General features: G+C 36.2%; 1 protein-coding gene across 3 annotated transcripts in view; it reads left to right on the top strand.

Moving 5' to 3' along the window:
* RRM1 (ribonucleotide reductase catalytic subunit M1) overlaps window positions 1-13,577 on the top strand; it is a 34,150-nt gene that overhangs the window by 4,648 nt on the left and 15,925 nt on the right. For 2 of the 3 annotated variants that reach the window (XM_060159829.1, XM_060159830.1), the window contains exons 2-9: window positions 306-337; window positions 990-1,078; window positions 3,666-3,843; window positions 4,917-5,017; window positions 7,301-7,360; window positions 8,211-8,250; window positions 8,508-8,670; window positions 12,700-12,841. In XM_060159829.1, coding sequence (XP_060015812.1) covers window positions 1,010-1,078; window positions 3,666-3,843; window positions 4,917-5,017; window positions 7,301-7,360; window positions 8,211-8,250; window positions 8,508-8,670; window positions 12,700-12,841 — 753 coding nt within the window. In that variant the 5' untranslated portion in view covers window positions 306-337; window positions 990-1,009. The remainder of the gene's footprint in view (window positions 1-305; window positions 338-989; window positions 1,079-3,665; window positions 3,844-4,916; window positions 5,018-7,300; window positions 7,361-8,210; window positions 8,251-8,507; window positions 8,671-12,699; window positions 12,842-13,577) is intronic. The other variant, XM_060159828.1, reaches the window with a different exon arrangement.

Here is a 13,577-nt window from a genome sequence, read left to right as displayed (position 1 = left end):
CCGTATCTCCAAAATAAAAACTAAGAGGTTGCCTCTGGAAGATTGTTTTGAGTTACAAATAGAAAGAAGTACTTCTTTACATGGTGTGAAGTAAATTCAAAATCATTAATTACTCTAGGAGAGTATGTAAGCCAAATTTATCATGAAGATGTTAGAATGGAGACAGGTTTATAAATCATTTAGCATTCAATAAATATTTGAGTACCTACTATGTGGTAGGCCTTGGTCTTTGGTCTGGGCACTGGGGAATACATTGGTACATAAACCGTGACAAAATCTTTTTCTTTTTGGAAATTGTATTCTAGTGGATGTGGAGAGCCACACAATAAACAAATACGTAAGTAAAACATAGAGTATGTCAGATGACCATAAGTGCTATAGAGAAAAATAAAGCATAGAAGGAGCATAAAGAGGAGCAAGGCTGTGTTTGGGGCATTGCAGTTTAAAATAGAGTGATCTGGGAAAGCCTTATTGAGAAGGTGACATTGAGCAAAGACCTAAAAGAGGTATAGATAGCAAGGAGCCAGGGTTGCGGGGTATGGTGAGTGAGGAAGGTGGGAGAGTAGGAGATGAAGCTGGGAAAGGGGGCACACAAGGCAGGTTGTGTAGGATTCTGTGGACTGTTGTAATGATTTTGACTTGATTCTGAAGGAGATGATAAACCTCTATTGGGCGGCGGTGGGTAGTGATATGATTTTGACTTAAGTTTTAAAGAATAATTCTGCCTGTCATTTGGACAAGGTGGGGTAGGGAAATTTATTGCAAGAATCCATCTGATGTATAATGTAAGGGAAGAATCAGTATAGAATCCCTGCTTTTTGAAGATGAAAAAATAATCTCTCGATGAACTGTTGGGGGTCTGAATCTTTTATCTATGAAATTGCATTTCATGTTGGCCAATTTAAAAAGTTTACATGCTGATTACATTTGATTCTTTGACATTGCTATCTTAATAAGTGCTAACATGAATTTATGGTTTGATTCTTTAGATGGCCGCCAAGAGCGAGTTATGTTTGACAAAATTACATCTCGAATCCAGAAGCTTTGTTATGGACTCAATATGGACTTTGTTGATCCTGTAAGTAAATGGGCTTTATATCTTGGGTTCCTTGCTTCATGCGCTTCTTTTTACTTGTCTCTTATCTCTGGCCCTTCACTCACTTGCTCTATATTTTGGTTTGGCCTTGGATATAAAATGTGAATTTATTGCTTAAAACTTTCTTTTTTCCTGGGAATTCCCTAGCGGTCCAGTGGTTAGGACATGGTGCTTTCACTGCCATGGCCTGGGTTTGATCCCTGGTCAGGGAACTAAGATCCCTCAAGCCGTGTGGCGTGGCAAAAAAAATAAAACAGACAAAACAAAACAAAACAAAACTTTTTTTCTAAATCTTGTTCCGTGCTGTGAGTTCTGACTTTTCAGAGAACTATAAAAGTGAGCAAAACTTGACATTAACATTTCATATTAGAGAGTTCTTTGAGCAAATTATTTTATTCATAAGTGGAAAAACTTGTTTTGGAATTGTGGTCATTTGGCATGGTTATTAGCACACAGACGTTATTTTATTCTGAGTTCTGATTACTTGCCACGTAGCACCAGAAATCATTTAGAAGACTTCACTACTCTTTTACTGAACATGAGTTAATTGTTGGATCTGAGAAGAAAGGAGCAACCTGAGCTTAGGTCTGAAATTTAATTGGAATAGATTTTAAACTAGTAAGTACACACTTTTTTTTGAGGGGGCATGCTTTTGTCAACTGGGAAATGGCATTCATTTTCTGTTGGATTAATCTGTTTTTTTTTTTTTTTTTTTTTCCGGCTGCATGGCTTGTGGGATCTTAGTTCCCCGACCAGAGATTGAACCCGTGCCCCCTGCAGTGGAAGCTTGGAGACACAGCCACTGGACCGCTGGGAAATTCCCTAATCTTTTTTTTTTTTTAAAGATTCAGTAAACACATACATATATACAGCATGGAATTTGTCTTTTTTTTTTTTTTTGGTACGTGGGCCTCTCACTGCTGTGGCCTCTCCTGTTGCGGAGCACAGGCTCCGGACGCACGGACTCAGTGGCCATGGTTCACAGGCCCCACTGCTCCGCGGCATGTGGGGTCCTCCTGGACCGGGGCACGAACCCATGTCCCCTGCATTGGCAGGCGGACTCTCAACCACTGCGCCACCAGGGAAGCCCCGAATTTGTCTTTCTTGACTTGTGCATTGTGTGTTTTATTTATCTATGTATTTATTTATTCTTTAACATCTTTATTGGAGTATAATTGCTTTACAATGGTGTGTTTCTGCTTTATAACAAAGTGAATCAGCTATACATATACATATGTTCCCATATCTCTTCCCTCTTGCGTCTCTCTCCCTCCCACCCTCCCTATCCCACCCCTCTAGGTGGTCACAAAGCACCGAGCTGATCTCCCTGTGCTAGGCGGCTGCTTCCCACTAGCTATCTGTTTTGCATTTGGTAGTGTATATATGTCCATGCCACGCTCTCACTTTGTCCCAGCTTACCCTTCCCCCTCCCCGTGTCCTCAAGTCCATTCTCTAGTAGGTCTGCGTCTTTATTCCTGTCCTGACCCTAGGTTCTTCATAACCTTTTTTTTTTTTTTTTTTTTTTTTTTTGGGATACGCGGGCCTCTCACTGCTGTGGCCCCTCCCGTTGCGGAGCACAGGCTCCAGACGCGCAGGCTCAGCGGCCATGGCTCACGGGCCCAGCCACTCCGCGGCATGTGGGATCTTCCCGGACCGGGGCACGAACCTGCGTCCCCTGCATCGGCAGGCGGACTCTCAACCACTGCGCCACCAGGGAAGCCCCTAACCTTTTTTTTTTTAGATTCCATATATATGTGTGTTAGCGTCGTGTGTTTTAAAGAGGGGTATCTCTTACAGTACGGTCTTGAAAACAGTGAAATGCATTGAGGTTGAATGGGATGTGGAGCCAGAAGACTTAGATAGTAAAGCTTGGGCAAGTCCCAGTAACCTGGTTCCTCATGTAAAGTGGTGAAAGTTATATACCCATCTCACAGGTAATTGTGAAATGTCAGAGAAGATCATGAAAGTTGAGATATTTTGTAATTTGTGAAATGTTAAAGAGGGAGTAGCCATTAAATTATTTGATGACTCAGCCCCAACTCTAACTTATATCTTCATCTCCTTTCATTGGAATGATTAAAGTTTGATTCATTTGCTTTCCCGTACTTGTCCTTAGGTAGAATTGGGGCAAAATGGGTAAGTATGTAGCGTGAACCCTGATTATATAGAGAGAATTTGAATGCAAGATGGGGAAATAATGATAGAATCATTGGTCTGTTTTCAGCTGTTTCCCTGTGTGACTGTTAATCTCTGTAAAAGCTCTACTTAGATTTTAAAACTAACTTCCTTCCTTCCTCCCTTCCTCCCCCCGCTTTCTTTCTTTCTCTTTCTCTCTTTCTTTCGTCCCACACTTCTTCATTGTATATGTAGTATGCATTTTCTAGCAGCTCTGTTGGCTTATGAATTCTCATTACTAAATTTTCCACAGCCCACCATTCTGAAAGATAATTTTTCATAAAAGGAAGTTGTCTTTTATCTTGATATAAATTGATTGTTTTCTTCATTGCTCTCTTAAGGAAGCTCTTGGTTCTTGGGAAAGCACAAGTAATTCTTAGTTTTGCTTTTATAGGCTCAGATCACCATGAAAGTAATCCAAGGCTTATACAGTGGGGTCACTACTGTGGAACTAGATACTTTGGCTGCTGAAACAGCTGCGACCTTGACTACTAAGCACCCTGACTATGCCATCCTGGCAGCAAGGATTGCCGTCTCTAACTTGCACAAAGAAACAAAGAAAGTATTCAGTGGTGAGTCTAGAGGAAAAAGAAAGAATTTAGTATTCTCAGAAAATTTATAAGTTTACTAGAATGAAACCTTGAGTGTCAGAAAGAGAAATTCCATCTTGTTTAAAAAAGCAAAGTGTGCAGGTTAGTGGCAGAGGGAGACTAGAACTTCCTATTTCTCCATGCTGCTGACCTGCTGCATGGAAGGGTCAATGGATACTTTTCTTTATCTTTTTGTTTCTTTTTTTTTTTGAAACGCATCTTTAGATGCTTGGTGGTGGTGTGGTTGGAAAAAAGAATAATATTTATTGATAATTTCTGGGTTAAACAAAGTTTTACAGTCAGTCTTTTGTCACCATTAGTCAGCACTCCCATTTTATAGCTCAGGGAATGTGGGCAAAGGAAGGTTAAATAATTTGTTAGGTATATAAAAAGTGGTATATAAGAAGTCAGCTGGTAGACTGAGAGTAGAAATCTTTCAGCTTTCAATTCGAGATCTGTTATATGGGGACTTAAACATTATATCTCACTCTTCAGTAGATTTATTGTAAAGATATCAGTTCTCCCGAAATTAACTATGGATTCAAGTCAAATTCAGTCAGAATGCCAGCTTTGTGTATATGTGTATTATATGTATAAATGCAGAGGACTAAATACTGCTGTGATGTCTGGAAGAGAGAGGGCTTATTACTAAATGTGCATTTATAGAAGTAAAATGCCTGGGATGATAGGTTTTGAATTTTAAGTTGAGTGTTTTGTTAGGATAAAAAAAACTTGAGAAGAGGTTGTAATTTCTGTTTTTCTTTATTTTCAACCAGTAATTCTCAATGGGGTTATATGTCAGAATCATCTGGCAGTCTTTTTCAAACTACAGGAGCCTATGCTCACTCTAACTCTGGAAGATTTAGCTTATAAATATATATATTTCCTTATATATTTATTAGACGTGTGTATGTTCATTGAGCACTTTCTGTGCTAGGTACTAAGGTGGGTTGGGATGAAAAACGTTGAGAACCACTGTTTTAAACTGTTACCTGAAGATTGAATTAGCTGTTAAGTGATTTTGATATTTTAATTTTCTGTTGTTTTGTTTTTAGATGTAATGGAAGACCTCTTCAACTACATAAATCCGCATAATGGCAAGCACTCTCCCATGGTGGCCAAGTCAACAGTGGATATTGTTTTGGCCAATAAAGATGTATGTATAATGCTTTTCTGGTGAAAAATTTTTTATAGATTCTTTTTTTTAAGACAATAAGCGCATTTTTAAAAATTTAAACACTACAAGAGATAGAGGTAAAAAGTAATTCTTTCTGCTTCTCTGAATCCTAGTTTTCCTCTCTAGAAACAGCAACATTTTGTCATTTTAAAATGTAGTTTTCCAGAGCTGTTCTATAATACACGTATGTGTACCTTTATTTTTCCTTTTAGTGGTAGTGTACTGTGCATACTATTCTTTCTGTTACTTTTTCACTTGCAAGTATATCTTAGAGATAGTTCTTTATTAGCATTTATGAATTACCTGCATAGAATTCCATTCTGTAGCTGTATCATCATTATATATATATGTAAGAATTGCTGTAGTGATGAATATTTGTTTTCCATTTTTCACTGCAGTGAATATCCTTGTATGGTAGCACTTTACTTGTAGATGAGTGTATCGGTAAGGTAAATTCCTTAAGTGGAATTGCTGAGCCAAAGAGTATGTACATTTAAAATTTTAGTAGACATTGCTAAACTGACTTCCAAAAGGGTGGTTCAGGTAAAATTTTGAAAGATCTTCTTGCTCAGCAACTTAAAAATTATCCATTTGTGTTTCAACCCCTTTCTTAATTACATCCCAAAGAACAGAAGGGAAAAGATGGGTAGGTCCAGCCAGCCCTTTTGCACACAGGATTTATTTACCATGGATATCTGCACAGGTTAGAAACCACTTTTAACTGTAGGTAATAGAATGATTAGTCGGCTGTCTCTAAATATGTATCTGATGTTAAAGAGACTGAGAGAAGACTGAGTTGTGTGTTGTTCATATGTATAATCTTGAAGACAGGTGAAAAACAAAAATAAAATGACGACAGCAAAAACCTGTATCTAAAAAATAAATATTGATAATCAAGTATTTCAGTTCTCCATTTTTCATGCAAGGCCCCTACCTGTCTTTGGCAACAAAGATGCCCTTAAAAATTTAAGAGGAAGGGAAGAGTTTTGTTTTTCTTTTTTACATCTTTATTGAAGTATAATTGCTTTACAATGGTGTGTTAGTTTCTGCTTTATAACAAAGTGAATCAGTTGTACATATACTTACGTCTCCATATCTCTTCCCTCTTGCGTCTCCCTCCCTCCCACCCTCCCTATTATGGTTTTCATTTTATGACAACTTATACTAGTCTTCCACTTATGGAATCAACATACAAGTTTCTTTCTTTTTTTTGGCAATGTCCTGCAGCTTGTGGGATCTTAGTTCCCCTACCAGGGATTGAACCCGGCAGTGAAAGCATAGTGTCGTAACCACTGGACTGCCAGGGAATTCCCACAAGTTTCTTTTTCAAATAAACTTATTAAAGTCAAAAAAAGTGAGAATGAAAGTCTTAATAGAATGGATGGTAGTTAACACAAATCATGGAGATGAGATGATACCTGAATGAATGGAATTTGGAAAATGTTGAAATATACTGTGTAAAGCAGTATTTCTCGGGCTCAGAGCGCGGGCTCAGTAGTTATGGCGCACGGACTTAGTAGGGAAGAGTTTTGTATAGATTTTTCAAGTCCTTGGACATGGATCCTTATATGGAAATACTGATAGTATTTTGAAAGACTGGCTCCACATTTCTCTATCCAAAATGATTATTTGTACCTAATTGCTTTTGTTTTCTTTAAATGTCTCTATAGCCTACAAAAGCCTGTAACAATGGCCAGTTCTGCTTTAAAATATTACTGTCACAGCAGTAGTTTGTTTAAAACCTGTTAAAGGACCATGGATTTGATGAGCCTTAGAATTAACGTAATTATTTATCTTATATATTGTTATGTGCAGTTTAAAATGGAAGATAAAAATACATATTATTAATTATATGGCTCCGATACTTTTGGAGTAATAGCTAATCTAAAAACATGTTTAAGGGTGATAATATAGTCCCTTTTATGCTCATGTTCTTTCCTTCTTCAGAGATGTACTGTAAACATAATAGGGAAAGTTTGGTAAGTCACATATGTATTTTTACTTATATACAACTTATACTTAAATGTTTTCTTCTAGTCCTTTAATGTACATGTTTTTAAACCTAATTAGGATACTCAATTTATATAATTTTTTTTTCTTGACATCAGGTATGGATTTCTATTCTATACTAAGTAATACTTAGTGTTATCTCTTTTATATTCTATGTCAGTTTTAGTTCTGGAGTCAGGGCTGAAAGATACCAGAGTTTGTGAAAATAAATCTAATTATCTTAACTATGGATTTTTTTTTTACCTTCACCAGCGCCTGAATTCTGCCATTATCTATGACCGAGATTTCTCTTATAATTACTTTGGCTTTAAGGTAAATAATGGGTTTCAAATGAGTGGGAATTCCTCCTTGAATCAGGAAATACAGGTTTTTGTTTATGTTTTAGTGATATAATTATAGAGGTAGTAATTTGTTGGGAGTTGGGGGACCTGTGGGATTAGTGGGGTTAGAGTGGTGGCCGTTGTTTGAATTAAGGAAAGATAGCTTATTCATTTGCAGTTTTCAAGTTTTCCAAATATTACTTCTGGATACCTTTGGAGTTATGCAGGTAATTTGCCAGAATGATTCCATATTCTACTGTTTATGCAACAACTGTTTATTGAATTCCTACTATGTGCCAAGTGCTTTTCTAGGTACTTTTGTGTTGATAAACAGTATTATGTAGTGATTGAGAACATGAATGTTGGTGTCAGACCACCTGGGTTCAAATCTCTGCTCCATTTCTTATTAGCAAGATACTTAATCTCTCTGTCCTCAGTTTCCTCATCTTTAGAATGGGGATAATAATAAAATTTCAACAGCAAATTCTCTTGAGGAGTGAGTGTGTGTGTTACTTTGGTCAATGCCTAGCCTGTTATAAGCACTTCATAAATGTTAACCATTATGATGTGGTGATGAATACTACAACATCTGCTATTAACATTATACATATTAACATAGAGCTGGCTTTTTCCAGAAATTTTCAGGCAGTCTTTTCCAAAACAAATAGCCAATTGATAATGTTCCAAGCTAAAGCTAGTAAAACGAAATATGCTATTCTTGTCATTTAAGATTATATTAAAAACGGAGAAGATTTAAAAAGATTGCCTTATTGTGAATGATATATCTACTATGTCTTTAAAAACTATGCCCTGGAAGTTTTTTGTTGTTTTGCTTTTTCTAGACGCTGGAGCGATCCTATTTGTTGAAGATCAGTGGAAAAGGTGAGACATGAATGTGTTTGTGTGGTACATTTTCTATTCATTATATTGAAAATAGAGCTTTGAGCTATTAGCCTTAGCACTTTTATTTAAACTCTAACATTTTAAACTTCAGGTTTAGTTTATGAATAATTTTGCTGCTTATTGGTGTAAAATTTTTAAAATTGTCTTTTGGTGTTCCTTTTTTTGACTCAAGTACATATCTCAGCCTAGTTTTTCTCACATGTCCCATTACGTGAAAATTCCTCTTTTGTTTTTAGTGGCTGAAAGACCACAGCATATGTTGATGAGGGTATCTGTGGGCATTCACAAAGAAGATATTGATGCTGCTATTGAAACGTACAACCTTCTCTCTGAGAAGTGGTTTACCCATGCCTCTCCCACTCTCTTCAATGCTGGCACCAACCGCCCACAACTTTCTAGGTATGTGTCATCTATAGTCGCTTTTAATGTTCTGAAATGCTTTTGCTAGGGAAATAAACCTTGACCTGAAGAAACTAGGCAGTTCATCACTTAAAAATTAATTTGATATACATTTTTTTTGCGGTACGCGGGCCTCTTACTGTTGTGGCCTCTCCTGTTGCGGAGCACAGGCTCTGGACGTGCAGGCTCAGCGGCCATGGCTCATGGGCCCAGCCGCTCCGCGGCATGTGGGATCCTCCTGGACAGGGGCACGAACCTGTGTCCCCTGCATCGGCAGGCGGACTCTTAACCACTGCGCCACGAGGGAAGCCCTGATATACATTTAATCGCTCCTGTTCTGATTAAATGAGATTTACTTTCTGGAAAGCTCTCTTACTGCAGTGTGGTAAATGAATTGAAGAGAGACAAATGCCGATAATAAAATTTTAAACATGATTGTGGTGATGGTTGTAGAACTCTGTGAATATACTAAAAACCATTAATTGTACACTTTAAATGGGGAATTGTATGGTATGTGAATTATATCTCAATAAAGTTTTTTTTAAAAAGTAAATACTGACAGTAATTAGAGGGCTCTAATCATAGTCTGTATGAGAGATTATGGTATTTTGGGTTAGGGAGGTGAAAGTAGAGATTGAGAGAAATAGACAAATTCAGGAGATTTGGGAAGTAAAATTGATAGAATTTGATGATTTGGATATGAGTCAAGAGTGGTTCCTGAGTTTATGGGTAGAGTAACAGGATTTATTATGGTACCATTTTCTGATAAAGGAAACATTGGAACAGAGTCTGGTAATTTGTAAAAAAAAAAAAAAAAAGACTAATACACCCTAAGCACGTTTGTTTTATCCAAGGAACTCAAGGATATGCTAACATCAAAAAGTGTATTAATGTACTTCATTGCACTAACATTTTATATCATTTAATACTTTCATAATAAAAAAACTAGCAAAATAGATACAGAAAATAACTTCCTTTATTTGGTAAAAGATAATCCACTAAAAACTTAGATCTATTGGACCTCTGTTTTCAGCATTGTAGTGGAGGCCTGATCCAGCATTGTAAGATAAGAAAAAAAAAAGATTGGAAATGAGGGAACAAAACTGTAATGATTCCTGAAGAGCATCTACAGACAAATTATTAGAATTAAAAAGAGATTTCAGCAGAATATCTGGATGTAAAGTCAACATAAATTAATCAGTTGAGTTTCTGTATTTTAGCTGTTAGAAGATTTAAGTTTAAAACATATCATAATACTGGAAGGTACCCAAGAATAAATCTAATGAAAGGTGTGTAAGGCTTTTAAGGAAAAAATTCTAAAACGTAATTGAAGGACATTAAAAAACAAATAAATGGAGAGTGATCTTATATTTATAAATGGATTTAATATTGTAACAATGTCAGTTTTTTCCAAGTTAATCTATAGTTTCAGTGTAATTCCAGTCAGAATTTCAACATGCTGATTCTAAAGTTTATATGGAAGAGCAAAATGCTAAGAATAATCTAGTGCTGCTCAAAGATATCAGGTCCTAATCCCTGGAACCTGTAAATGTTACTTTATAAGGAAAAGAGTCTTTGCAGTTATGATTAAGAAAGATCTTGACATAGGGAGATTATCCTGAATTATTCAGGTGGGCCCTGAATCCAGTAAAAATATCCTTATAAGAGAGAGGTTGAGGGAGATATGGATACATACAGAAGAAAAGAAGGCAGTGTGTAGATAGAGGCAGATATTGGAGTGATGTGGCTACAAGCAAAGGAGCCACCAGAAGCTGGAAGAGGCAAGGAGTATATTCTCCCCTAGAGCCTCTGGAGGAATGTTCTTAATTTTGACCCAGTGAAACTGATGTTGAACTTCTGGCCTCCTGAACTGTGAGAGAATAAATTTCTATATTAAGCCACTGAGTTAGTGGTATTTGTTAGGACAGCTACAGGAAACTAATATAAATAACAAAATAGTTTTGAAGAAAAAGTCCTACCAGATTTCAAGACCACTATAAACCCATGGTTTGTCTATCCCAGAGTAAATACCATACTTTGTGATATTTACTCTGGGATAGTATAGTATTTGCTCTGGCCACTGGAACATAACAGAGAGCTCAAAAAGAGATTCAGGCTTATATGGGAACTTGATGAATAACAGGGTATCATTGCATTTCACTGGGAAAACAGTGCTAAGGAAATTGGTTATCCTATGGGGAAAAGTATAATTAGATTTCCCTTCTTCATGCCATATATAGAAATAAATTCAAGAGAATGTGAAAGTAAAATCTTTTAGAAGAACATATAGAGAAAATAAATATTTTCCTCCTCAACTTTTTAATATGAATTTCAAACATTCAGAAAATTTAAAGAAAAGGACAGTGAACTCCACCCATGCACTCACTTCTGCCTAGATAAAAAACTTACTAACATTTTGCCATATATATGTATTTTTATCTTTAAAATTAAAAAAAATTGTTTTTTGGCTGAGTCATTTGAAAGTGAGCATGACTATCAACCTAAATCTTGATAGATTATATATGACCTCAGAGTAGTGAAGGATTTCTTAAAGTAGATACAATAAGCAAACAATATAAGGAAAAATTGACTACATTAAAACTTAAAACTTCTGTGAACCAAATACAGTGAAAAAAGTTTCAGACTGGGAGAAGATATTTGCAATGTATGTTAACTGTTGAAGGATTATAAGAAAAAGACACAAAATGAAATAGAAACATGGGCTAATTTGTAGAAGAAACTGATTGGCTAATAAACACGTGAGATGATGATAAACTTTGCTGGTGATTAGAAAATGAAAGTTAATATCATAATGAGATATTTCATACCCAACAGATTGATACAAATTAAAAGGCTGATAATAGTAAGTATTGGTAAGAGTGTGGAACATAGGGAACTCTCATGCATTGCTAGATGGAGTATATGTACCCATTCACTTTGGAGAATCTTTAGTAAAGTGGAACACATGCATATCTTTTGACCCAGAAATTCCTCTCCTAGGTTTATACCCTATAGAAATCCTTAGACATAAGCACAAGGAGATATGTTTAAGAACTTTCACAGCAGCATTGTTTAGAATAGCAAACAAATTGGAAGTAATCCAAATGTCCACCAGTAGGCAAATGGACAAAATATATTGGTATATTCATACAATGGAATACATTACAGCAGTGAAAATAAACTAGTCCTATATGTATCAGTAGGAATGAATCTCTAACACAGTATTGAGTTAAATAAAAGTGGGTTACAGAGAGATAAGATGGAGCCAGAAATTTCAAAAATGTGGAACATATGTCAATGCTAAAAGAACGTAGAAAGGCATGGAAATGGTATATGATTGTAATTAGGTTATATTTGTAGTGTCTTATTTCTTGAGGTAGGTGCTAAGTACAAAGTATATGTTATATTATTCTCTGTGCCTTTCTGAATGTCTGAATATCTAATAGAAAAAGTCAACAGAGTCCGTCTGATTGGTTGAATTTTTAAGTTACTGAAGGGATCATTGGAAGACTAAGGTTCCTGGGGTAGGAGGATAAGATCCAAAGCACAGGTAGAAGGGTTGTCTTCAAAAAGACTGTAAGGAAGCTAAATTTTGATGGACATACCAAATTTGGTTCAGTATTGGATAGGTGGGGTTTTTTTAATAAATGTTTAATTTTTCTTGGCTTACCAATAGGTTGAAAAGGTGTTATGTATGCTTAGGAATTTACATGAGAAAATGTTATAATGGCACATTTGCAGTCTGGTGAACATGGAAGCTAATATTTTTAGACTTATCTCTTAAGCCTTCCTTCCAGGCTTAGCATCTAGGGTAGGCAATAAATTTTAAAACAATATATGTTGATATATCTTATTGTGTCATATCCAGTAAAAAGTTTTATTTTGTGTTTTTCCTTCTAAAAACACCTAGGAATTTTGTAAGCTTCAAATTGTTTATTTGCCTAACTTACTGTCTTTGGATTATATAGTCATTTTTTGATTCTGCTTTGCTTCGGTTCCTTGCTGAGTTGTGACTTTTTTCCCCTGTAGCTGTTTCCTTCTGAGTATGAAAGATGATAGCATTGAAGGTATTTATGACACTCTAAAGCAGTGTGCATTGATATCCAAGTCGGCTGGGGGAATTGGTGTTGCTGTGAGTTGTATTCGAGCTACTGGCAGCTACATTGCTGGGGTAAGCCTCTGTTGTGTGACTAAAAGTGTATAGGCTTAGGGGGATTCAGGTCCGTAAGCAACCAGGCTTGTGATTGAGAGGGCATTTGCTGGGGCTTGGGAGACCTGGATCTCTGTTAATTACTTGCTGGCTGTGTGACTTAGACTGAGTAATTTCACCACTTCTGGTCTCATTTTCATCTGTCTTATTAGAGGTTGATTAGATGGTCTCTAGGGTCAGATTTTGGAATCCTGATTTATTTTAGCAATAATGATAGCATTATTATTATTCATTGCTCACTACATGCTGAATCCGTTGTAAAAGTTTTATGTGAATTACACATTTAACCCTTACTGCAACCTTATGAGATAGATATCATTACAGATACAGTAAACTTTATTCCTTACAGTAACTTTGTGAGTATAGCCACAAAGTCTTCATTTGATAAGTGAGGAAGCTGAAGCTTAGAAAGCTAAATTACTTCCAGAGATTAGTCACTTAATATGTGATAGAGCCAAGATTCAAGCTTTAAACATTGTCACTTAATGAGGTAAATTTCATCTCTTCTAGTTCACTATTCACTGGGAGTCAAGATCATGGTTTTGGGTAGAATCTAAAAAATAATACAACTGGATGTATATGCAATACAGAAACAGACTCACAGATAAAGAAAACAAACTTGTGGTTACTGGAGGGGAGAGAGACGGGGGGAGGGACAAATTAGGGGCATGGGATTAACAGATACAAACTGCTATAT

This window comes from Lagenorhynchus albirostris, chromosome 9, assembly GCF_949774975.1.
Source record: "Lagenorhynchus albirostris chromosome 9, mLagAlb1.1, whole genome shotgun sequence".
Classification (NCBI taxonomy): Eukaryota; Metazoa; Chordata; class Mammalia; order Artiodactyla; family Delphinidae; genus Lagenorhynchus; species Lagenorhynchus albirostris.
This window is presented reverse-complemented; position numbering and strand designations above follow the sequence as displayed.